Source organism: Falco peregrinus, chromosome 6 (genome assembly GCF_023634155.1).
Source record: "Falco peregrinus isolate bFalPer1 chromosome 6, bFalPer1.pri, whole genome shotgun sequence".
In the NCBI taxonomy this organism is placed as follows: domain Eukaryota; kingdom Metazoa; phylum Chordata; class Aves; order Falconiformes; family Falconidae; genus Falco; species Falco peregrinus.
Genome location: NC_073726.1, coordinates 71,049,059 through 71,074,005, shown reverse-complemented (window position 1 = coordinate 71,074,005; position 24,947 = coordinate 71,049,059). Strand labels below are relative to the sequence as shown.

The 24,947-nt window shown below is 42.0% G+C and overlaps 1 protein-coding gene across 10 annotated transcripts in view; it reads right to left on the bottom strand.

Moving 5' to 3' along the window:
- Window positions 1–24,947, bottom strand: part of CALD1 (caldesmon 1) — a 202,748-nt gene that overhangs the window by 84,478 nt on the left and 93,323 nt on the right. For 8 of the 10 annotated variants that reach the window (XR_008747697.1, XM_055807422.1, XM_027782807.2 and 5 more), the window contains one exon: window positions 14,585–14,696. Coding sequence is in view for 9 of the 10 variants with exons in the window: in XM_055807422.1 (XP_055663397.1) it covers window positions 14,585–14,655 (71 nt within the window). In the remaining variant the exon portion in view is untranslated. Of the gene's footprint in view, window positions 1–14,584; window positions 14,715–15,375; window positions 15,566–24,947 lie in introns of those variants that run through there. The other 2 variants (XM_055807427.1, XM_055807423.1) reach the window with 2 other exon arrangements.

The window sequence follows — 24,947 nt, the reverse complement described above, 5'->3', positions numbered from 1 at the left end:
AAATAAAGACAACACTCAAGAATATTTTTATTAAAAACAATTGTCTTGAATACAAATGGCCCAATTTACAATATGTTGGGTAGCTGCCGGATGTCGCTAGAAAATGAACACATGCTGTAAATTCAGTGCTTGGTAATTAGGAAAATGTGCATGTTTCCCAAGTCTGCTTCTCTGTAGGTAGGACTAAAGGGCAACATTATGTCATTTCCCTTTGCGCAGGACTCCCTATTGACTTCCATAAAGAATTTGGCTTAAAAACTGATGACAGGGTACAGCCCAAGTAGAGAGAAGAACAACCAATAAATAAAGGAAGACGGGTTGGTGACGGAAAAGTCATTCCTAGTCACCAAGACATCTTACGAGTATTTTCTTCCAGCAGCATAATGAGGACAGGACAGATGATCTCTGCTCTCAGTTATAGCAATCCCTTAAATCCAGAGTAATTGCTAAACGTGCACAGCCGCTGAAAACAGGATTCAGAGTGAAATGAGTAAAAGCAAGCCTTAAAACACTGAATGCAACGTAACATGGAACAGCTATGAAAGTACGACACAGCCTGTTAAATGGGTCCTCGGAGTTTAACTGGGGGGTAACCCTTTCCTCCTAGATCAATCCTGCTTTAAAAGATATTAATTAATAATTGTTTTTATTTCAGAATTCTTCTGTTATCAGCAAGCACTGACAACAGTTTAAAAGCTTTCATCAACCAAACTGCATGTTTTGTGATCTTTGCTCGACTTCTGTGTATTTATGCTTTTATCTCCTCAAAGCAACATATTATATCCAGCAAAACCACGCAGCCAACAGACTGACAAGTCACATTCCCTCCAAAGCCAGCATAACCACAAGAATGCAAGACCTATAATGATATCAAAGTTGGTACATCAGGATCTCATTGTAAGTTGATGTGAGCACGATAGGTGAAATCAGGATGGAGCCAGCGAAGCAACAGGGAAACAGATGAAGAAAGTTAGACTTTCAAGATGTGAGTCACCAAAACAACACCTTCAAGCATTTCTCTTTTCTCAAACAGTGTCAGAGCTGGTGACACAGTTAAAGTCTTTCATTGTCTTCATAGTTTATTAGGTACTGTATTAGTCCATCTGACAATAATCAGTAAATGAAAAATTAGATTACAGACCCATTTAATATGCCTAAACATTTCACGTTTGCCTTGAAGATATATTTTCTTTATTCATTTTATGTATATCCTGTACATATATTCAGGCCTGACAAAACATAATGAGATTTTCATTACTTAGCAGGGGGTTTTCTCATACTAAATTAATCACCAATATATTCCTTCTTTTTATAATATTGAAATTATTCATCCATCCCATGAAAAAATTTGGTGAGAAAGATTACAATAGCCCTGAAGGAACTTATACATCCCTCCAGTATAAGATGGTTACATTCTAATGAGAGAAAAAACTCACTAGCTAGTACAAGAGAGAAGGGGGGAAGGGGACTTAAACCTTTTCCTTAAACAAATTCATCTTGTGACATTCCAGCACAGACAACCCCTCCAGCCATCATAACTCACTGGTTTGAAAAGGTCATTAGCACTCTATCCCATTTTGTTGGGAGAATGAAAAGCCAAATTCATGGACATGACATGAAAATTTGCCCTTGGTATTGCTGTGGGATGACCTCAACCCTGAAACCCTACTGAGATGTTTCTTAGGGGCATTTTTTATGAAATATCAGCCCAGCACATCCACAAATATTCTCTGCACGGTATTCATAACTGTATCCTGCAGCCACAGTGAGCACAGCAATAGCATCGATACAAAAACACAGCACTTCACGCTCTGCTTTTTTTCCCCTTTTTCTACATTTCCCTACCCAACTCGTTCTTCTTCCCCCTTCTCAAAGCAGGCTGAACATGTGGCACCAGACACATGATGCCTGCACTCAAAAAGTAAGCTGTAGTGGGAAGCACTTTGTTACCCGTGTCACTGACCTTCAGAGGAATACCCTGCTGTGCAAGCTGGACCATAAAAGGAAGCCATGTGTAGACAGTGTTTAGAAAAGCCATCTCCTTGTCTTTCCCAGCTATGGCTGCCTTATTAAGACACTGAAGTAGTAGCTGCTGGAAAATCTCAGGAATGTTCTGAGCAACAGTGCCTAGAAAAAACTCATCATTTTGTATTGGCTGAAGATGAACTTGAAAAAGCTGTGAGGACTGCTCAGTTTAGCAGTTTCAGGCTAGTAAAAGAAACCTATTCTAAAGAAACCAGTCATGCTCTTCCTGTGGAAATACACATGATTTTTTCCCTTCAATCCAGTCATAAATATCTTCTGCATGGGAGAAAAAGGAGAAAACAGACTGGATGTCAAGAACTTCATCTTGAGGGATGGCATGATGTGGTATATGAATGTAACTGTGTAACTATCTCACGAGCAGGCATAAGGACAAAAAATCATCTGTATATGGATCATCAGAAGGGCTTTCCTCTCCAGTCTTCACTGTGCTCTGGTCCTCTCACAAGATGATAAGCACTCAGTGGGTGGGATGGAGACAGTGTTTTATGATTGTTGACTTTCCAAATGTAAGCATTTTTATGAAAATATGATTGCTAGGTTTTGCTAAAAATTTTCTGAATTCACATGAAGGCCACAAATTTATGAGTTTCCTTCCCCCCCCCCCCCCCCCAAAAAAAAAGGTCCATTTCACTAAAAGCCATTAACACCACCTTCTTCCTCTTCTCTGTTCAAAAATACAGATGGAAAAAGTTTTATCCTTTATACTAAGAAAGCATTCTGCTCTGGGGCCAGCTTCACCCCTGTATTTTTCTCACCACTCTATTATAACAATGCCTTTCAGAAATACCCAGGATTCAAACACAGAGTATCTGATTTTCTCCTTATCACTAGAGGGTTGGCAATTTTATAAATGAAACCAGCTTGCTCCTGTAAGCACTGTCTGCTTATTGGAATTTCGTTCAACAAAAGCATCCCCACCACCTCCAACCCCAAAAGACGTATTTCTGAGAATTAATCTATTACACACAGGAACCCCTCTTGTGGCAAGAAACTGTACATCTTGTGGACAAGTAACTGTTTTCCTCAGTCACTTCCGCAGGGTTTTTCTCACTTTAAAAGTGATGTTGCTCAGATTTTTCTTTCTAGTCTCTCTCTCTATTCATCTTTGCAGGATACTCCTTTGAAGCAACTAAATGTAATAGTGCAAGGAATCCAGCTGCCAAGACCAGAAATAGCTGCAGCTGTTTGCTGACTCCACAGTGGCTTGCAGCGAGTCCCGTTTCTTGACATGTGGTCAGTAGCAGTTGGTGGATGTGTGTAACATCTGATTCACCCACCTAACACCAGCCTTCCCCTGATCTGTACCTGACTTCATATGATGTAACATGAAGGGATTGGAGGTAGGTCATTGTCTGAGCTTCCCTGTCTATCCTCACCTGTGCCTCCCATCTCTCTGCGGAGCCATGTTAACAACAGAAATAAGTGGCTGTAAGAGGCAGGATTTGCATGGAACGTGAAGATCAATTCCTCATCAGGGAGTGCTGCACCAATGCGCTTCACCACAGTCACAAAGCCCTTATCTGTACACTGAATTTTCAGAAGTTTACCTCAAATCTGGTTTGAAACCAAGAGCATTAAATCTGTGCAAACCTCCCAGTTCAAACTCAAAGGATATTACCCTCCCCCGCTGTTTCACAATAAGACACCTCCCTTGCAAGAGGCTCAGCTGACAAGCAGTAAATCAAGTCATGGTAATTTGGTTACTTTCCACTGTGTGCACTTAATTGACTTAAAAATTTACTATGATATGCATCAGGTTTAAATCATACAAAGAGAGCTCACAAAGAAGGCAGCACTTGTTCAAGTGAATCGGTTTAAACACCAGTAAATAAGATGTTGTCTTGCTGGCAGAAGAGGGAGGTACTAGTATGGAGAAGTCACTTCACAAAACCTTTGAAGAAGCTTTGCTTTTGAGTGCCAATTTTCAGCACCTCTCTTATGAGCTCAGCACAAGAACACAGTCTGCCTAGAAGATAACCTCTTGCTAGAGCAGACCTTGTTGTTGGCTTAAATAATGTCCACAATCAAAATGGGTCACAAGCTAACTTAAATGAAACCAAGGTACCTTTTCAGCAAGTGTCAGAGAAAAAAGTGGATAAATATTTTTTTAAAAAACAAAAAGACAGTCACAACTAGCTGTTGAGTTACAGCCTTCCCTTGAATTTTTTTTGTCAGCATGACACACTGGCTGGCCTTTTTTCAACAGACTATCCAGCAAAGGCTATTAATAAGCAAGTTAATTTAGTTCAGCCAACGGGTTTTGACATAAAGGGGAGAAAAACAACATCTATTTACATTTTCTTAATGTCAACCAAAATGAGGCTAACCTTTAACTGTCAAATACACTCCCATTGGTTTATAGTTTCCGATAAACAAAAAGAAAAGCATATTGCTTACTTTTCCACTTCCCATCACCCTTGCTGCTCCCCAGGAAGGGAAGGGCTCAGCTGCAAGGCTGATACAACTACTGCTCCTTCAAATCTGTAGCTGTATCACTTCTGTTAACCTGACCCTCTGGTCAGGCTGCTTGCCAGCGTCCCCCAAGGACTGCATCACCACTAGACTTCTTTCCTAAGGAGCAGTTGCTCACTGACTTTTTTTTATTATTATTTCTGATCAGGAATATTTCTTGAGTTATATGCTGATGAATTAAGTTGTCCAAGAAGCACAGCACCTGATATTTCCCTTCATTCTATGAAAGATCTTGATCACAGAAGGACTATCTGGTGGCAAGAGGGATTTTCTTTGTTTAGTACAAGCTAATAAGTAGGTTAAGATGAGAGAAATAAAGCTGCTTATAAACATTTATCTTCAGTAATTAAAACTTCGTTTCAAGGCACAAAGCCAAAAATGGAGGAGCTAATTGACCAAATGAAGTGCTTCTGCAAGTTGAAATCAGTTTGGACTATCGTTTGCAAATCTCATTTTTCCTCTATAGTTCTTTGAACTGAGCTGCGGAAGGGTGACTTTGCCCAGGCTGCCAGCAATTTGATAGCGTTTACATACTATGCTCATTCGTGTGTAAAACTTGTTAGTGTTAGACTTCATTTAATCTATTATCCCTGCAAACTAATTGGCGTCAGCTTTTTAAAGAGAAATCTAATCTTCTGATTATCTGGTTTAATTTCAAATATTAGATCATAAAGATGTTAATAAAATGCAAACTCACACTGAGAAGCAGATGCTCCTAGAAACCCACTGGCTAAACTCATTTTCATGTCACTCCTTAACGGGTCTCACAGTTGGGTAATAACTGCCGTTTCTATCACGCCTAATAACTTTAATCATTCTAAGCCCAGAATACCCTGAAGAATAGTGACACAATTAAGCAACAAGTTCAACAATGCCCTTATTCGCTAAAAAGAAGGCAGTGGAATGTAACAGCTAAGAGATCACACCTATCCAAATCTTGAAATTTGAAGTTTTAGAGGCTACTATCAGTTACTCTCTTCTGTTTAGAGCAAAAGAGCAAATTAAACACCAGCAATGCTTTCCTTCTGCCGCAGCCTCTGCTCAACACCTCCTTCAGATGCAATGTTGTGCCACCACACGCACAGGGCAGTTCACGCCTCGGCAGTTGGGTCCAGCCCCAGATGCACTACCCATCAGTAGCTGCTTAGCCTCAGGGACCAGGGTGTGGGTCCTGTGGCAAGGAGGCAGTGCAGGGTAGCCTTGCTCACTTTGCTCCCACCTTCCCCCCTAGGCAACAGCAAACAGGGCTGCACTGGCAACCAACATCGTGGCAGGGGCTGTGAGAAGTAACCAGATAGATGAGCAGCACCTGATGACCCTTTGTCCAAAAAAGCATCAAAACCCCATATGGCCCATTTCAGTGGGCAGGCGGGACCACCAGGATGTATACCATCAGCCACTTACAACAAGAACATGCAGGCTATAGAATATATTATTGCAGGTGAATAAGTCAATGAATAATGTATTTGCCTGAAAATACTGTTTTGAACATCTTTTGAGATATAGGGATATTGAACCATCAGCTTCTTTTGTATGGGAACAATGCAGTATTCATTTTGCTTTTCTTTAAACTAAATGAAATTTGTTGCAGAGCATTACTATTAATAACAAGGCATTTATAATAATAATAAAAAAGAAGAGTTAATGTAGAATTTTCAGCCAACTCATTTGCAAGCATACGTTTGTGTGATAAGGTATGCACAATCCTATAGCCTGAGAAGGCTTTATACAATGAACTAAATCAGTCCTGCCTCTTATGCTAGTTATGGATATCAGGCTCATGGGAAGTGACTAAACAGCTGAGAGCTCCATCATATACTACTGTCTAGAAAGAAATACAGATCAACTGCTTTTATTTATGAAAAGAGACTGGATTAGGAATCTAATAAAACTTAGCAACAGTTTGAGCGGGTTTTTCTGACAACGGACATTGGCTGTCCAGATAAATGAAGATGGGGGATTGCCCTGCCCGAGAAACTGACTGACAAAAGTAGACCTAGGGACCAAGAACTAAACCTCCTTTATTCTGAGTTGTTCTAGGACAGTGTCTTTGGTCTCTGCTATATTGAGTTAACTGAAGGTAACCTACGTGGAGGGCTGATGTACTCCTTGCTAAGGGACAGAAAATGCTGCTGGGGAAACTGAGGTGCAGTGTCTGCCTCCAAAGGACATACATACCTATAAGTCACAGACACCACACTGCTCCGTTGTGGTTGGTACAGGAAGTTTGAAGGCTCTGTGGCTTCACAGACCTTAGGCGAACGTTCAGTTAATGTAGCTTTTTGTATTTCAAGTTTCTGGTCTTTTGTATGAGAAAATTCTGATAGCACATATGATTTACACCATTTGAAGGTACAATGACAGATGCACAGAGCTGCAAGAGCACTGCAGGCTACCTTGTCTTAATTGACTGCGTGCTGCCAATTAGGACATAAGATATTAAAAAGATATCCTTTTTAAATATAAATGTGACAGGACAACCATTGACACTTATTTGTACTATACCAGCTACACTGCTTCAGGCTCCTTCAGCTTCTTTGTGTGGTGCCTACGCTTCAGTCTAATTCTGAAAATCATGATAAAATACCGTGTTGTATTACTTCTTATATAATGCCCTTTAAAATATGCATGCTCAAATTGTCAATAAAAAGCACCAAAAGCTGTGCCTCAATGCCCATAGTTATTAGACAGATATTTAAATAGATTCAGTTCATCAAGGACTTTGGTCTAGTTAAAGCTAATAAAAATACAGTAGGAAACAGAAAGGAAAACTTTGTTTTGGCAGTAGGTGCATTACCTGGTTACAGGCTTGGAGGGGGTACTTTTCACCCACGAATTTCCCAAATTCCTTGGTGCTCCCAAGGCAAACCTGCTGCTCTGTTGAAAGAGGTGAAAGATGGGGCGTTCTGCCAGTTGTCTGGGTGCTGGATTTGGGCTGTCCTCCTAAAAGCTTGGCTGGTGTAGTAGATGTAGTACAGAGATTACAGAATGATTTTAACATACATGTGGGATTAATATCTGAAATACTAAGGAGCTGATTTTGTTGTCTGCTTAGGAATTGCAGTGGGGTTAGCTCAGCAAAGTTTATATACTGTATGTCTAGCTATTTGAAAGAACAAAGCTTTGTTTATAAATCATTTCTCCATAAGGACTTTAAAGAAAATATAATCTGCAAAACACACAACATCTGTAAAATTAAGTGGTAGGTTCTACTCAGCTTTGCATATGGTTTATTTCCTTCAGGGCATCTGAATTGCTACAATAGCAAAGATTTGTCCAGTATCCACCCTTACTTGACAGTGATAGCAGTAGGGTGTGCTTTAATGAGCCACTAGGTCATGCTTTTCTGTCTGGATCAACAATGAGCTTCAGGAACTGCAGGAACAGTGATCAATGCAAGGTGAAGGGCCAAACCTGACAATCCAAATACATGCTGTCAGTCCTGGAATTCAAGGTACCTTTGAAAACAGGTTAACAGCTGGAGCACTTTTCCTCAATTTGTTCTCAACCCTCACACAATTCTAATCTTATTTATTCATTGTCTTAATACCTGACTCCTGGGCAGAAGATATGTATCAACTCTACCAGAAGGTGAGTATTTTACAGAAAGATAAGCGGAAACCCTCAAAGTATTGGAATTCCAGGATATATGAAGTTCATGGAGAGATAAAACCACTGTAGTTCTTGTTTAAGTAGCAAAAGGGGCTTGGACCCAACAAGGGCATAGCCCTCAAGAGGACAGAGGCCAAACATTTTTGAAGTATTGTTCTGAAATAAATCATGAACATTGAGAAGCAACTTGTTAGGCATATGCAGCCAGCTTCTCTTATGTTTAAACAAGCATTCCTTGAAAATTTGTATTAAGGTCATATTCTTAATTTGGTTACACAAGGCTGAATTGAAGCCTGAAAACTTATTAAATATGTAACCAGACATTTGAGAACCAGACATGGGCAAGTTCTAGTGTTTCAAGAAGTAGGGGGTAATTAAAAAGGAACCATCTATGTTTATTCCTAAACCCTCAACACTAACATTTGTCACTAATGTACACTCTAGACCAGAGATAACTCCATTGCAGGAATAAAAAGCAGTTTCAAAAGCTATTTGTGGTCATTTAATGTTGATCTAACATGAGCACTCACTTACCCTCACTGTCTTGGACAGGAGAGTAGAAATTGTCCACTTTCTGTGGCTGACAAGGATGACGTTTCCTTGTTCTCAAGAAGCATTAAGATGATGTGGCAACAAATGTGTCCTGGCTTACCTGTCCAGAAGATAAACAATGTGCTTCTTATTAAGTCCTGCAAAGATGTACCCTGTCTGATCCTCATGTTTTTTACCTTTTTAACTTGGTGACTCAGCCCTTTGTATGTTTACTTGAGCAACACCAGCCTCAACAGGAGCACTAAAACATTAAAAGGCATGTTAAATGTCTTGCTGATTCTGTACTTACCTTCACAGGTCTGGACTGAAATTCACTTGACTTCTTTTTCAGTTGTACCAAGGTAAGTTTTGGGTTCAAACATGTGTCACTTTTTGACTGAAGTTGCATTGAGCAAGTTACCACCCCAGGAGACTTTCACACTGCCATCTCTGATCTGCAGGCTCAGTTACTTCTATGAGCATTCCCTAATCTACATCCATGAACATGAACCTTATTATCACTGCCTTATAAAACTGTTTAAAAGAGAGGCTGGAGAGGGTTTGTAACTGAACTGTTTGAAGCTTTTGTTTGTTTGTTTGTTTTAATAATCTTTACCTACTGCCTTTAGTAATTAATGCTACCAGGAACTATAAAGCTTAATGGCAGTGTTTTTCAGTATGCCCTACCTACGTACCCTTTTAGGATATGTTTAGTAATATTTGATTGGTCTGCAAGAAGATAAGCCCTTTAGTCAGGGCAGCTGTGGCCCCTGTCAAGAGATCCTACACAGCCCACAAAACAGTATGGTGGTTTTAGAGAGTGACTTGTGATTTGATGATAGATAGCTACTTCTCTTTGCTGTATTTTTACAACAGGTTGATCAATACCGTTCCTTGCCCATGAAATGACTTGCAGTCCCTTAGGGGAGGGCATTACACTGAGCAAAGCTGTGGTTCAGATTCAGTTAAGCTTCAGCTAAATGAGGACCAGTCTGACAATGACCCCAAGACCTTCCTGAAGCCTGCAGTAGTGATGGTATGGTAATGAAGCAAATTGGATCAGCTTCCTAGTATAATTTTTAAGAGAGCCCCAACACCATGGAGAGGTGAAAATACACTGCTGGGGCAACAACAAGTCAGCCAGTTGTAAAATTGTGACTTAAGTGCTAAATAGATTAACCTGAGAGCTATTCTTTAGACAGTTCAAGGGGGCAATTTTTGCTCTCAGTTGTGCTCTAAGTCAAGGAAATAGGTCTATTGTCACTTCAAGAATTATTTCACCTCATTTTTTCACTGCAGCTGCATGCAGCTGTGACAGACTAAAGTGCATCAGCAAGATACAAAGCACCACCCCTCCAGACGCACACACTCTACCCAGCCCCAGGCTAAATTCTTCCAGTGTCAGTTACAACATCAAAATGACAAAACCCAATGGTTTTGTTCAACAAAACATCTTTCACTGTCTAGGAAGAGGCACAAAGCAGCAGGTAGCATTTGTTTTTTCCCTTGCTGAAAGAAGTCAATCCCCCGTGCTTCAATTATATCGGGGATTTTTCCTGTCAGTTAAGTCAGTTACCCATTTCTGACAGTTAAATCAGTAACCCATTTCTGTGAGGGCCCCGATTCTCCAGCATAGTATGTACCCTGTGGCTGGGAAGGCAAAGCATTCCTCCAGCTCCTTCATGTCTGCCACTGAGACTGTCTCATAAATCATCTGGCTGGAATAACTCAGGTAGGGCTTAATCCAAAACCCACTGAAACCAGTAAAAAGATTTCAGCCAGCTCTGGACCAGGACCTCAGGGCTTTGTACAACCACTGTCCCAGGCACAGGACACTTTCTGCCTCCGAGGAGCAGGATAAAGCCTTGGCTTTGCTGCAGAGCCATTAGAGATGTAGCATATCCCATCGCCAGAATGGCTGGTGGGGTCTTATTTTATCTGACCTCACACCTGATCAGTACAAACCACATGCAAAATGCTAGTGGATGGGCACAGTTAACACTGCCATACTTTGTCCTGGGTTTCCCGGCCTATGCCTTGAAAGCCTTGTTATTCCATGAGGTACAAGAGCTGCTGGGTCCCTGCCAGCCTGAGCACATGCAATAAGTCTGACAGCCTGGGAGAAAGCTGGGCAAAGCCCCATATGCCTGCTGTTGGCCACATACCTCCTAGACAGGTCTGTAGTAGTATTACATGCTAATAGGCCTCCAGAGATCCCAGATAAAACCAATCAGTCAAAAAATTCTGGCTGGCAAAATTTCTGTGGGTGCAATGAGTCTGCATGGGAACATATGGGATACCTTGAAATGGTAAGAGCTAAAGATGCCAAAAAAACACTAGCTTTCTGAGTTGGTGACAATCAATATCTAAGTTGCCACAGCATGAACTACTAGCCAAAGCACATGCCGGGGTGAGCCACACTGTTGGTTTTTAAAGGACAAAGCCAGCCTCTCCTTAGGACAAGCCCTAAGCATATCATCCCAGCATGCCAGGGCTAAACAGCACAATAAAGCATAATTTCCAACAGCTTTCTAATGGAAAAAACAAAACCAAACCAAAACAAAACAAAAAAAACCCATCCCACAAAGCCTAGCAGCAGCCCTCAAGAACTGAACTTGCACTAAATATCTCCAAAGACAACACAGAAGTGACTGGACATCAGTAGCTCCAGCATGACAGACACTTGAAAAATTGATGGCACATGTATCCTGACCAGTCCTCACACAGTTTCTGGCCCCTGGGGAAGACACAGTAAGGTCAAGTCACTCCCTCTTGGGTATGTGGTGCATTAGTTGATGCTGCTACAAGGCATCTTCACCCCTCAGTCTCTCTTGGGTACAGGCATCAGGCTAGAAAGACAGGCTTTCCACGTTCCTTTATGAATTCCAGAAAATTACAAAATGCATCACTGTGGCTGGCTGAGTTACAAATACTGCTGTTTGATATAGCCGCTTGCACTTCTAAGTTTGCTGTTCAACTTGAAGCCTGAACAGCATCTGGGAGAACTAGCAAACATGTTATAGCCTACACATAATCATCCATCCATCCATCTCCCAGCAGAAATGCTCACAACCAGCAGTGGCTTCCCTACCACAAGGCTACAGCCCACTGATGGGAGGATACAGGGAAATGCCCTGTGCCTGAGCAGCAGGTACTAGTGCTCAGAGCTGATGGAGCATTTTCAGCTTTCATACCACTCTTTAGGACAACGTGATTCACTTGATAAAACACCTGAAAGTGTTTGGACAGCAGGAGGTCTGGCCAGTGAATTGCTGTGGCTTAAGACATGTACACAAACACATTGTACACATATTTTTAAAGGTGAAGATGATCCTCAAATCCCTAAAAATCTGTATCCACCAAAAACAATCTAGCATGATATATTTGTTTGTTAATAACTGCCCAAATGTTGCTGCTTTTAGCTCAACATGAGCAGTGCAATGCAACGGGTGTGGATGTTCAGCTCCTCCCTGGGATTGCCCCTGCTGGGGCAGGTTTTGGGAGGTCCCAGCTCCCAGAGTCACATCTGAACTTGAGAAAAAGGCTCTGTTATTGTTAAGGCAAACCAAAAATAAAAAGGCTAGACTAAATTATTTTTAAGATCTCAAGATTTTTAAAGCAGTCTTGTGACTTTTAAGGGGTCTGACTCATGATGCTTGAATGCTTGAAGTTGGCAACAGTGAAGGGAGTACAGCAAGATTTAGCATACAGCAATTTATTGCTAAAGCCTTCAAATGTGTGGGAAAGGGCACAGAGCACTTCTGCAACGATTCAGCAGAAAACAGGGGCATGGGCCCAAGACCTTCTCCTCTGGACGGGCTGCCACCAAGCTCGCCTCCTCCACAAAGGTAACCCACACAAAAACCTGGCAAAGCTGCCCCAAATTTGGTGAAAACACTTCCCAAAAGCAGGCTTGAGTGGGTGGGGAGCAGGCTGTTTCCCATGTCAGCAGCCATCACTCCCTGGTCCAACCCCTTGGCTTCCCCATCACCCAGGGGCAGGTATCACCATCAGTTTGCAGTGCTCCCCAGGGAGGATACCCTCAAGGGACATCGGTGAGCTGCTGCCTGCAGCTTTTGCCTCCCCAGGGCTTCAGTTTCCCTGTGCATGATCAGGGACCATGCGTAAAATTTCAGGCCACACAGTGACTTATGGATACCCCTGAAGTCCTGGATTTCAGCTTCCGTGGTGGCATGGGCAGAGCCTCTTATCTCCAAGCCCCTGCAGCTGTCACGCCTCTGCAAGCCGTCCATGCTACATCACTGATGTCCGGACCACCCCACAGACTCTGCACACACACAAGAGCTTGGATGCCCTCACGGGAAGTTCAAGTGACATATTTTCATAGTAGAAAACACCTCCCAAACTACACCCCCAGCATCCTCCACAGGCCACCCAAGGCCTCTATTAGCAACAAACCCTAAGATATCCTTAAAAATATTTTTTTAAAGCAGAAATACACTAGAAGTATATGAATACCATGTACTATACCGTGGATCAGCACAGGCTCCACAATCCCTCACTTGTTGCCCAACAAAAACATACTGCGCCCCAGGCCTAGGGGGAAACCTTCTGGAACAAGAAGGCAGTTTAGCACCATGGCACATTTGCTCCTCTGCCTTTTGGAGAGGTCACCAACCAGGTGACAGCTGTGTTTTGCAAAGGAGGCTGCCACCTCATTTCCCTTTGACCACCACGTTTCACATGAGTTTATTTATCTGCAGGCAACACTGCTGCTTTCCAGAGCTCACAGGTTCAGTTTATAGCCTGATGAGAGCCTACCTACCCAGTTCTCCATGGCAACACTTCCTTCGGAAAGAAAGGCAGCTATTGCATCTCACCTACCTGGAATTTCTACCCCAAGTATCATCATCTTCCACCAGAAAGCCCTACTGATGTAGCAGGGCCTTATTAAAAAGCTCAAACCAGGCATACAAAATACATTGCATTCTGCTGACTTCCATTTAAAACTGTTCAGAAAAATGTATTTTCTCCTACAGCATACAGAACCTGAAACACCATGGTTTTGTCAGCACATGGGAAAGACTAGAAACAAAAATGAAGTCTATATCAAAAATTAAATACAAAACCTGCTTAAACCCAAGTTCCTTTTTATTTTCTAAATCACTGTAGTGTTAATAAACTAAATCAAACCTTTATATCAAAGAAAACATTACAAAAATATATGGGGCCTGACTTTCTCTCTCCTTGCTCCAGCATAAATCATACAAAAATCAATTAAAGAAAACAGAACTGTACAGGTGTAAAATGGGGTTAGTTAACAAGATGTAATTCCCAGTATTTCATGCTGCTGCTCTCATAAATTGACATCATCATACCCACATCAAGTTCTGCTCTCATTTGCACCAAAGGAAATCTGTAATAACTGACAGCAAATACTGCCCTTGTTGATTACATAAAGTGGTTGTAAATGAATAAAAAGTGACAGGTAGTACAAATACAACAGCAATTTCACAGTAATGGCAGACAATTCACAGATATGCTATACTACATATACCAAGGATATCTCAGCTTTTGATCAATATCTTACAATTTTAGTTCTATGTCTGGAAACACAAACACAATCCCTTCTGCACAACACTCACTCACATGGCATCTGAGCATGAGTCTTCCTATCAATAATTTCATGTGGCCATACTCCACCTTCACTGTTTACATTTATCCATATAACAAAATAACTAGAAGCTAGAACATTTACAACAGCCTAATGGAATTAGACACGAGATACCCCTGACTTCCAGCCTATTCCACAATATTAACTAAAGCTATTTTACAGCACATATTGTTAGTAAAGAGTCTTTGGTTAGCTATGACATACTTTCGAACTTAAAACAAAAATCCTCAAAGACATTGCTAATCAAATGCAAGCCACTAACACCATTTTCCATACGTAATACCTCACCTCTCTGCTTCAAGGCGCATTTCCTCACGCTTTTGCCTCCTGAGTTCTCTGCGGCGTTCAAAGTCATCCATGGTGGGTGTTCAAGCGTTCGGAGCTCTGGAGAGATCCAAATCTAAAGGGGAGATGACCACTTAGATGAGAGAGAAAACACAATGGATGCGTTTAAGCAACTGAGTCCATTTAGTTATGTTTTGTTTTCTTAACTTCACTGCAACTATTTTCATTCTCCATCAAAAAATTATTCCTCAGTATTGTTGAGATAAAGAAGATTAATTAAATGCCTTGTAGGATAAACATAGCCCATGCCTGCGTTTAGTTTCCTAGTTAAAATTAAATCAACATGCTTTAAGTAAGGACTGTATACATCTGCTCGCTGCAGACTAGCTATTTGTAAAGTCACAGGTCTTTTTTACAAACAAAAGCAACAATTCAGCAGGATTTTAACTTCAGGCTTCCAAGTTTCACTGGAAGCAGTAAAAACGCTGCACAACAGATTTTCTTTAGTTAAACAGATAATTAAAAGTTTTGCAAAAGTCTGTCCGTTCCCAACCCCCCTTCAAGAAAAGGGAAAAGAAAGGGAAGAGAAAATGAGAAAAGAAAGAAAAAGTAACAGAGAAAAGAGAGAAAAGGAAAAGAGAAAAGAGAGAAGGAAAGGAGAAAAGAAGGAAAATAAGCCACAGCTTTTCAATACCACCCAGGAGGAGCCAAACTGTGTATAAATCCTGCTCAAAGAACCAAAAGTAGCAGTATTTTTTTTGTAGTTTAATCCATGCATTTTCCCCGTGCCCTACCTTCTTCTTTATGATTTAGTCCATGAAATATTTTCCCCTTTACAGTTCTTCATATACAAAGCCTTTCCAGCCTTGGTTTATATCCTATCAAGCCGAGCATTACAGAATTCCCCTGCAGCCCCCAAACCAAAAATGACTACCAGAAAAGGGAAAGCTGTTCTCTTTTTGTCCCTGCTTTGTTTACAGAGCTGTCAGTGGTTAGTTAAACTCTGCCTGGAATCTGGCATTTAAGGCCTGCTCTAAGATTGCTTCCTGTGCAGGGCTGGAGGCCTCAGCTTCCTCTGCAATTCTAGCCTAGGCGCTGCACTCGGAGGATTTCCACCCCCCCCACGTCCCCCCCAAAAAACATTTTCCAGCCCATTAGTACAAGACCAGCCATTGACTCCACAGAGAAAGCCAGCATCCAGATGCAGACTAAAATTTTCAAAGGTGGCTTATGGACTGCAGTTTAAGGGAAACAAAGCCAAGGTGCATTTGTAAACTATTTGAAGTGCCCCGTTTGCAGATGTAGATCTGCCCTGTGGCTTTATATTCCTGTCCACTGGTGCAGCATCCAAGCACCCTCCCCATAAAATCATTGGCAATAGCAAAGCCTCTCATGACTTAAGGGTATCTGTGGCTTTTTCTGCCCCCTTTTTTGGTTTAAAACACTGCTGAAGGCAAGGGTTTTGTGAAGGTTATTTTATTAGTTTACTTTTTCCTGGGGGTGTTTTTCTTTCTGATTTGTTCCTGGATTGAGGGATTTAAAACTTTGTTGTTGTGAATTTCTTCATGTTTGGCTGGCTGGGGTTGTTTTGTGGAGGTTCAAAGGAAACATTAATTTTGCAAATCTGATAGTGACTTTATAATTGCTGCTGCTTTTTTTTTAATGCACAAATCGACAATTATATAAAAAGCAAGTTGTAACAAGACATTTTTTCAAATCTTTTGTTTATTTACTCTTACCACCATGTAAGAAGGACACAGAACAGCAAATCTGCTGGTTTCTCCCGAGAAATGTTTTCATCTCAGCCCACGTGTACAGCTAAATCCTGCACCAGTTCCTTTGCTAGAGAGCTCATGAGTTGCAGGACTGATGTGGTTCCCCCCTGGCTGGGAGATGAATATCAAAGGAGGAATGGTAGACTACACGGAGCAAATCTGAAGCAGCATGCTGGGTTTCTGTGCATAGAGGGCAGATGATGGAGTCCACAGGAACCAAGACTGCAACAGGCAGCAGCATTTAATCTGTAGAGTACGGTCATCATCAGGAATTTAAAATATAAAGCGCTGATTGTTAGACTGACACCTCTTGTGCTAGAACTGAGAATCCCAGTTTTTTTCCACCCTTTACCTCCCCAAAGTATCCATGCTTTGACACCTGATTTATTTGCACCTTCATGACTTCTCCCCCAGCCAGGTGCATCCCACTCTCCACCTCTCCTGACTAAGGCTCACTCCCTTCTCTTCCTGCAGCTCCATACTCTGTGCACTCACATTTCCCCCATCGCCTCCCCAAATGTCCCAGCCAGTACCTCCACCCCTTCCCTTTCTACATGGACCTCAGCACCATCACTCATCCTCAAAAGCTCAAGCTGTCTTCCTCATGAGGAAAGCTGAGGAGCATAACAACAACAACCCAAACTATTTCTGTTCTTCCTCTCCTCTTTCCTTCCCAGGAACACAGAGGAGATTGCACAGCAGTCACGAGGAGTTCCCTGCTGCAGCAACCTTCCTCCATCTACAGGGTGCTTTTCTGTTGTTTGATGAAGATCAGATGGATGGACTTCTTGGGAGAATGTCTAGGGTTTATTATAGTATCTCCTCTTGAAGGACTGAGGTCCAGCCACTTCATGACACTCAGATGACTTGCAAGCCAAATCACTTTTTTTTAAAAATGAGGAAGGCACTTGGGAAGTGGAGTTCAGGTCAACCATACAACTTTTAGTTAACAAAGCCATATCAGGTCCTCTTGAAGAATTCAGTGCTGTTCACTGTCTTCTCATAAATGACTTATCTTTCAGCCTCTAAAAACTACTAGGCAATAACTTCATGTATGTCTCTAAAATAGCTTCTTATTTCCACAAAAAATATAAAATCAGAGTTCTCAGAGAATTCTTGCCTCTCAGAAGATTTAAAAATCGCTTTGCTTATAGATGAAGGTACCAATTATTTGAAGTATTTTCTACAAACCATTTTCAGGAACATGCACATTTTGATGCTTCTCTCTTTAAAATAAAAATTGTTCATGAGTGAAAACATCCTGAGATAAAACGTAACACTCCATCCAGCTCCACTCCAGGGCCTGCCTTCAGAGCCATGTGTGAAAATGTCTTACTGTGTGACCTTCCCAGGTGTGCAAAGCGATTTTATTTTTATTTTTTTACTTGCTGATTGCTTTTTTTTTCCCCCTGTTACACATTTTTAATAATTTGGTGTCAGACAAAAGAAGTTTCACTTTTCTGAAAAGAGGGAAATTGTCCCTTGGAAAACTGCTTCAAATCAAAAGTAATGTTCCATTCAACCACAGGGGGAAAATGAAAAGCTCTTTGGTTTTAATTTAAATATAAAAATTTTGGTTTGCAAAGTACAATGGAAAATGTTTTGATATCTCAGTTTTTTTCTCCAAATTATTTCCAGGTATGTTTTGCACCTAATTCAACCAGAAGTCATCAATAAATTTTAAAGAAGCAGAATTATTTTTTTCTTTTTGCGAATAGAAGTAGATCTCTGAAACTATTTGACCAGCACCATTCCCCTGACATCCAACACACATATGCAAATTACTGGAATATGGACTAGTTTTACACTGTGAAAGGGTGGACTATAAAAATTAATATTTTGTTGCTTCTATCTCAAAACAAGACCCTCAGCGTCTTTTCAACATTTACATAACTGAAATAATACTGAAAAAATCTGAAGTGAACTCTCAGGAGTTTTCCACCACCAGACTCAGAAGAGGGACCTAGGGAAAAATTGTACAGAGATCTTTGACCTTATTTCTTGTTTTGGTTTGTTTTTTTTTTTTTAAATACCTCTCAGAATCTACTGAGGATAATTCTTGCTCAGACCCTTAGATTTTCCACAGCCTCACATACAAGTGTCTTCTCAGGGTCCCTATCTCTTTTGATTCTGAGACTGAACCTTTAGATAATATGATCTCTGATGAACCCTGTGGTGTTCCTGAAGACATGCTAAGACTAAGAGATTGATAAGCAAAGTAATTTACCTATATTTACCAGCAAAGTATGTGCCCTGCAAATACCATCTCCTCACAAAAACACTTTTCATTTAAAAAGCAGTACTAGACTCTCCCTCTCCTTTTCATCTCTGCACTTCGCGTAATGTCATTGATCTTCAGTTGACTATGTTTATTGCTAAAATTTGTTGCATTTTTCATTGTCTTGCTAAAAACTGCTTCCTTCAAGGACAGTCATATTTAATCCCTCCTGATACAAAACACACACATGCTAATCCCACTTCCCTTTATGCCTCATCCCATGACAGAGTTTAAAATTTTGTCTTTCGGCTTTCATCAAGGTAAAATCAGAAGAATGCACAGTAATTGTAAATATATGACAAAGTATTTTAATAGCAATTAATGGGAATATGCTCTTTGAAAGCAAACAATAAATTGGCTAGGTAGAAATACACACACAACCACATACCAGTATAATTCCAGCATGGAGAGCAAAATAACTTCCTGATCTGGGTCAGATTTAAGACTGTCCTCACCCTATTCCCAGCACTGATTTCAGAGACAGCTCAGCACTTGGGGGACCTTAAAAACAGATGAGCTAGATTTGGTAACAAGCAAATGAAAATGCGAACTTCTGCTCAGGTCTTTAACAAACTGAAATGTCTGTGTTTCAGGACCTGCCAGTCACCTTTCCATTACACTGAATGAGTTCCCAGTCTGCAATGTTTATGCTGAGCCACTGCACCAGCTTCAACTTGGTTGAGCCAATAAACTTCAGGCCAAAGCATATTCCCTAATATAGTATGGCTGTTTATATTGCACAGGGCTTTATGCTGGCCATGTCTGGTGACAGCATGGTGCAAGCACATGCCATCTTGCATCCCTCCCAGTACAGTGAAACAATTGCAAATTTCCTCCTGGTGACCTTCAGGCCCAAAAAGGCTGAAGGTCATGCCTGTTTCCTTAACACAGGATCGCTCACTGCTCCAGTGTTATGAATGCCCAGGGTAAGCTTCACACAGACAACTGCTAGGCAGATTGCAAGCTGTGATGACTGTCCATGCAGATCCATCAGAGCTCTTGCCAGACCCCCTCTCAGCAGTTTGACCCACTCTTCATTAAAGAATGAGGGCAGAAAATAGCTTCATTCACCTGAAGGTGAGAGCAAGGGGATTTGGCTTTCAATTTCTTTGGAATACGACAGATTTTCTGCTAAATTTCCCTTCTTATCTAAAGACATCTGCATGCACTGTATACTAGGTACCTTCCCTTCCTTCCTTAGCCCAACAAGCCTCTCACACTGGTCAACTGAAATGGGGTTACCAACAGAGACACATCCTGCACGCTGTAGGACCCCAGTTCTGTGGGAGCTGGTAGAAATTTTGGGACCTACAGGAAGCACAGAAAAATTGTGGTGGACTGAGCCTGACTGGATGCCAGGTGCCCACCAAAGCCACATTATCGCTGCCCTTCCTCAGCTGAACAGGGAAGAGAAAATACAAATACAACTTAAGGCTTTAGGGTCCAGCCAAGGACAGGGAGAGATTATTCACCAATTACCATCACAGGTGTCCTGGTTTCAGCTGGGATAGAGTTAGTTTTCTCAGTAGTAGCTGGTGCAGTGCTGTCTTTTGGCTCTGATGTGAGAACAATGTTGATAGGACACTGATATTTGTAGTTGTTGCTGGGTGATGTTTATACTAAGTCAAGGAATTTTCAGTTTCTTGGGCCCTGCCAGCAAGAGGGCTGGAGGGGCACAAGAGATTGGGAGGGGACACAGCCAGGACAGGTGACTCAAAGTAGCCAAAGAAGTATTCCATACCATATGATGTCATGCTGAGTATATAAACTGGGGGAAGAAGCAGGAGGGGGAGGACATCCAACATCATGGCATTTGTCTTCCCAAGTAACCATTACGCATGATGGAGCCCTGCTTTCCTGGAGATGGCGGAACACCTGCCTGCCCATGGGAAGTAGTGAATTCCTTGCTTTGCTTTGCTTATGTTCGTGGCTTTTGCTTTATCTATTAAATTGTTCTTATCTCAACCTTTGAGTTTTACATTCCTTTCTGATTCTCCTCCCCATCCCTCTCTGGGTGAGAGGGAGTGAGCAAGCGGCTACGTGGTGCTTGGTTGCCAGCCAGGGTTAAACCACGACAACAGGCAAAACAGACTCTACTTGGGGAACTTAGTCTCATTCATTACCAATCAAATCAAAGTAGGATAATTAGAAATAAAACCAAATCTTAAAACACCTTCCCCACCTTAACTTTACTCCCAAGTTCTCTACTCCTTCCCTGCAGTGGCATAGAGGGACATGGAATGGGGGTTACAGTCAGATCATCACATGTTGTCTCTGCTGCTCCTTCCTTTTCAGAGGGAGGACTCCTCACACTCTTCCCCTGCTCCAGCATGGGACCCTTCCATGCAATGAAGTTCTTCAGGAACAGACTGCTCCAGTGTGGGTCCCCTGCAGGGCCACAAGTCCTGCCAGCATGCCTGCTCCAGCCTGGGCCCCTCTCTCATCAGAGGTCCACAGGTCCTGCCAGGAACCTGCCCCAGCACAGGCTTCCCATGGGCTCACAGCCTCCTTCAGGCATCCACGTGCTCCAGTGCAGGGTCCTCCACAGGCTGCAGGTGGATATTTGCTCCACTGTTAACCTCTGTGGGCTGCAGGGGCACAGCCTGCCTCACCATGTCTTCACCACAGGCTGCAGGAGAATCTCTGCTGTGGCACCTGGAGTACCTCCTGCCTCCTTCTGCACTGACCTGGGTGTCTGCAGAGTTGTTGCTCTCACACGTTCTCACTCCTCTCTCCAGCTGCAGTTATTCTTGCCCAGACACATTTTGTTTCCCCCCTTCCTAAACACATTATCACAGAGATGCTACCACCATCGCCGGTGGGCTCAGCCTTGGCCAGCAGTGGGTCCATCTTGGAGCTGGTTGGTACTGGCTTTATCGGATATAGGGGAAGCTTCCAGTAGTTTCTCACAGAAGCCACCCCTGCAGTCCCCTCACTACTAAAAACCTTGCCACACAAACCAAATACAGTAGTAAAAAGGACAATATCAGGTTTCTTCATGAAAAAAAAACCATGACCTTAGCCTTTCCCTCCCTTTTTGTCCTCCCTTCCTTATCCCAAGAAGCAGGAGGCAGGCACAGTGCAAAGAGAAACTGCTTCAGAATTTCCAGAAGAACTCAAGTAACCCAGGGCAGAACAGGGAGGCCAATGAGATACCATGGCCCAGAGCCTAGCATTCAGGGTGAACCCAGCAACTGGGGATACTCCTGCTTGGTTCCACACCTCTGATTTACTTTGTGGCCTTAGGGACTGAGCCTTAGTCAGTTTTGTGCCTCTTAGTCCTTATGTTATCTCCACCAGTTGCAAATTCTTCTCACTGTGCATTTACAGATGGCTAAAACACAACCAGGCCCCAAGTTCAGCCCTGCCCTCTAGATAAAACAGTAACATCAATGCTAAAAAAGCCAAATCCTAAAAATAGAAATGTCTGCTGCAGAGAAGGGCTGAAAGGTGATAAAGGGAAATTCTTTCTGACCCTTTCCTACAGAGGGGTAGTAAAGGAATGGCTTCCAAGTCTACATGCGTGCAGCTGGACCTCCGACTTATGACCGGTCCTCCCTGCAGGATCAGATGGTAACACAAGATCTAAGTTTTTCTGTCATTGTCCACTTTTTTTCTTTAAATACTCCCACAAAAAGGATCAAATGTCTCATTAAAGCTTGACATAAACTGAGACTGCAAGCAGCTTTGTGAGTTGTACCCTATTAATCCAAGTATGCCATTTTCCCATCTGTCTCCACTTCAGTTGTTCCAAAACCCTGGTGTAGAGGTGTGGACCTTTCAAGTCAGTAAAGGACCGGTCAGTGAGAAGCATAAAGAATATTTTGCTTGAGCTGGCTACATACCATGACATCCACTGTATCCCAAGGACTACCACTGCCTTTTCTTTCTACCTCCTCCACCACAGGAATGAAAACAGAACCTCTTCGTTGTCCTTTGCAGATGACAGCAGCTCAGCTAGCATCACTCATTGTCTAAGCTTGACTTGTTTAATCTGGCACCCATGAAATGCAGGTATGGCAAGCATTCTACTGCAATACCAGAAGAATTACAGTTCTTTAATCTATCTTCAGTCAAAACAAATAAATCTGTTTTCTATGAAAATCTGTCAGAAAACATTGGAAATTATTTTTCCCACTCCCCTTTAAACTCTGCATTAGAAGCATTCAGTGCCACTCAGGTCTTTCAGAAACAGGCACAATTTCATTGAAGTCAAAAGGTGGAGTTCAATAGATTGATTTTTCCTTTTTCACACCTCATGCATGCTCTTTCTTCATTCCAACATGTTGGATATTGCTGGCAATCATATATCACCAATAGTAAAGCTTGCATTTAAAGAGGTTCTTTGCTCTATAAATTCATTTTTAAGGCTCCTTTCATGTAAAACCACATCTGCAGTTGTTACTGTAAACTTGGCCAAGTGTTCATGTTGACTGCAGATAATGAACTTATGTATATGTGTGTGTATGTGTGTATATATATATGTATACACACACGCAGTGGTATCAAGCAGCTTTACTCCTTCCCAAACAGAATAGCTTATTTGGGACTTGAGGCAAAATAAATGTATTAGGTCATGTGAACACACAGTTTTATTCCAACCTAGCCTGTACCTTGCTTTATCTGATCATGCTTCTTAGGACTTCCAAGGAAAATTCATCAATGGCAAACCAGCTGAGTTCAATTCATACTTAGGATGAGAAAATCAAACTTTGGAGATTTTTCAAAGTCCCAGTTTCTATTCACAGAACATTCCATTTCCATCTACACGGGTATGTACCAACCACTGACTCTATGAGAAGGAGGCAGAGAATTACCTAGAATTTCGACAACTAAGTAAAAGAAAACATCTGTTAAAAATCTCTGCTTGTGGCATAAGGTACATTCTCCACCTCATCTTTCACAGGAGTAAAAAAATCTTATGTGCATTGGTGGGACATTTTAAAATCTGATTAATGTATTAGTTAACATCTCTGTGGCATCCTGAGCAAAACTATGCAGTCATTATGTAGAACAGAGATTCCCAGTTGGTGCCGTGAAGACTCTTGATGGCCCACAGGACCACACCATGGCCCAGGCCCTTGATTCAAATCGGTGCTGAACAGGTTTCACCCACCCTTGCTACAGCATCGGTTACCACAAGTGAGTGCCCCATATGTTCTTGCAGGTGCCAGGCTCTGTGTCAGCTCCTGCTGCTGCAGAGTGAACCACATGAAAGTGCTGACAGGGACCTTTTTATAGGACATTGTCCCTGCCACAGAGTTCAGTCCTTGGATTTGCAACTAAAAGATCCATAGCTTTAAACAGCTGCTCAGGTCCCCCTTTCATATCCATTATCTAATTCAGCACTGGGGAAGGAGCATTAGAGTTCTCCACCATTCCAGGGGTGTGCAAACATCTAGTGTGCTGCTGCTAGCACTGCAATACATTTCTAAGCATGCAGCAGTAGGACCTATCGTCTCAGAGCCAGTCAGTTGCAATGGAAAGTCCCCATTTGTCTTTATTCCCTTGGGCAGGGTGAGTGTGGGTATGCCATTTCCACTCCTCCCACTTCCTTCCTCATCGTTCTCCTGCTGCACACTGACACAAGGGCCAGGCAGAGCTTTCTCTTGACATTTGGATTTGCATACACTGGTCCCACCCCTGATCTCTGTGACATTTGTCTATCATTTCCCATTAGCAGACAAAGGAAGAAACAAGACATAGCTGGAAGCTGCTGGCACAGCCACTGGTTCTCATGTTAGAAGGATTGACCCTTGACTCTCCCATTCAAGTGTCATCTGAAGCATTTCAAATATGTTGTCCCTAAAGATCAGAAGATACTGAAATATTATTGATATACAGACTAGAATTCAAATCCTGGTCCTGTTGGAATCTCTGGCAGACTTCCCAGAGACTTCAATCAGGACTGGATTCCACCCTCACAGGCCAAATTTATCTAATACACAGTACAAAAGATCAGTGAGCATACCCTGCATGTCAGAAATTGGTGTGAGCCAATATAGGCTGCTTTGTCTTCTCCTACCTTTGTGCATACACAGACAAAGGCTGAATTTCTTTTACTTTTGCGAAACAAATCCTTTTTACCCATACCATTATCACTGAGGAAATACTTTGCCTTTGCTGCAGATACAAAGGGCAGGTGAAAATTGCATTGCCCTTTACTACCATTTAATCATAAGTGAGGATATCCCAGGTAATGACAATGAGGCCTCCATCTCAAAGTACAAAACACACTGAAATCAAAGGCATTTTATAGTCCACAAACCAGCTTGTAAAAGTGCTTAGTCCCAAAATGAGCTCTGACTTGCAT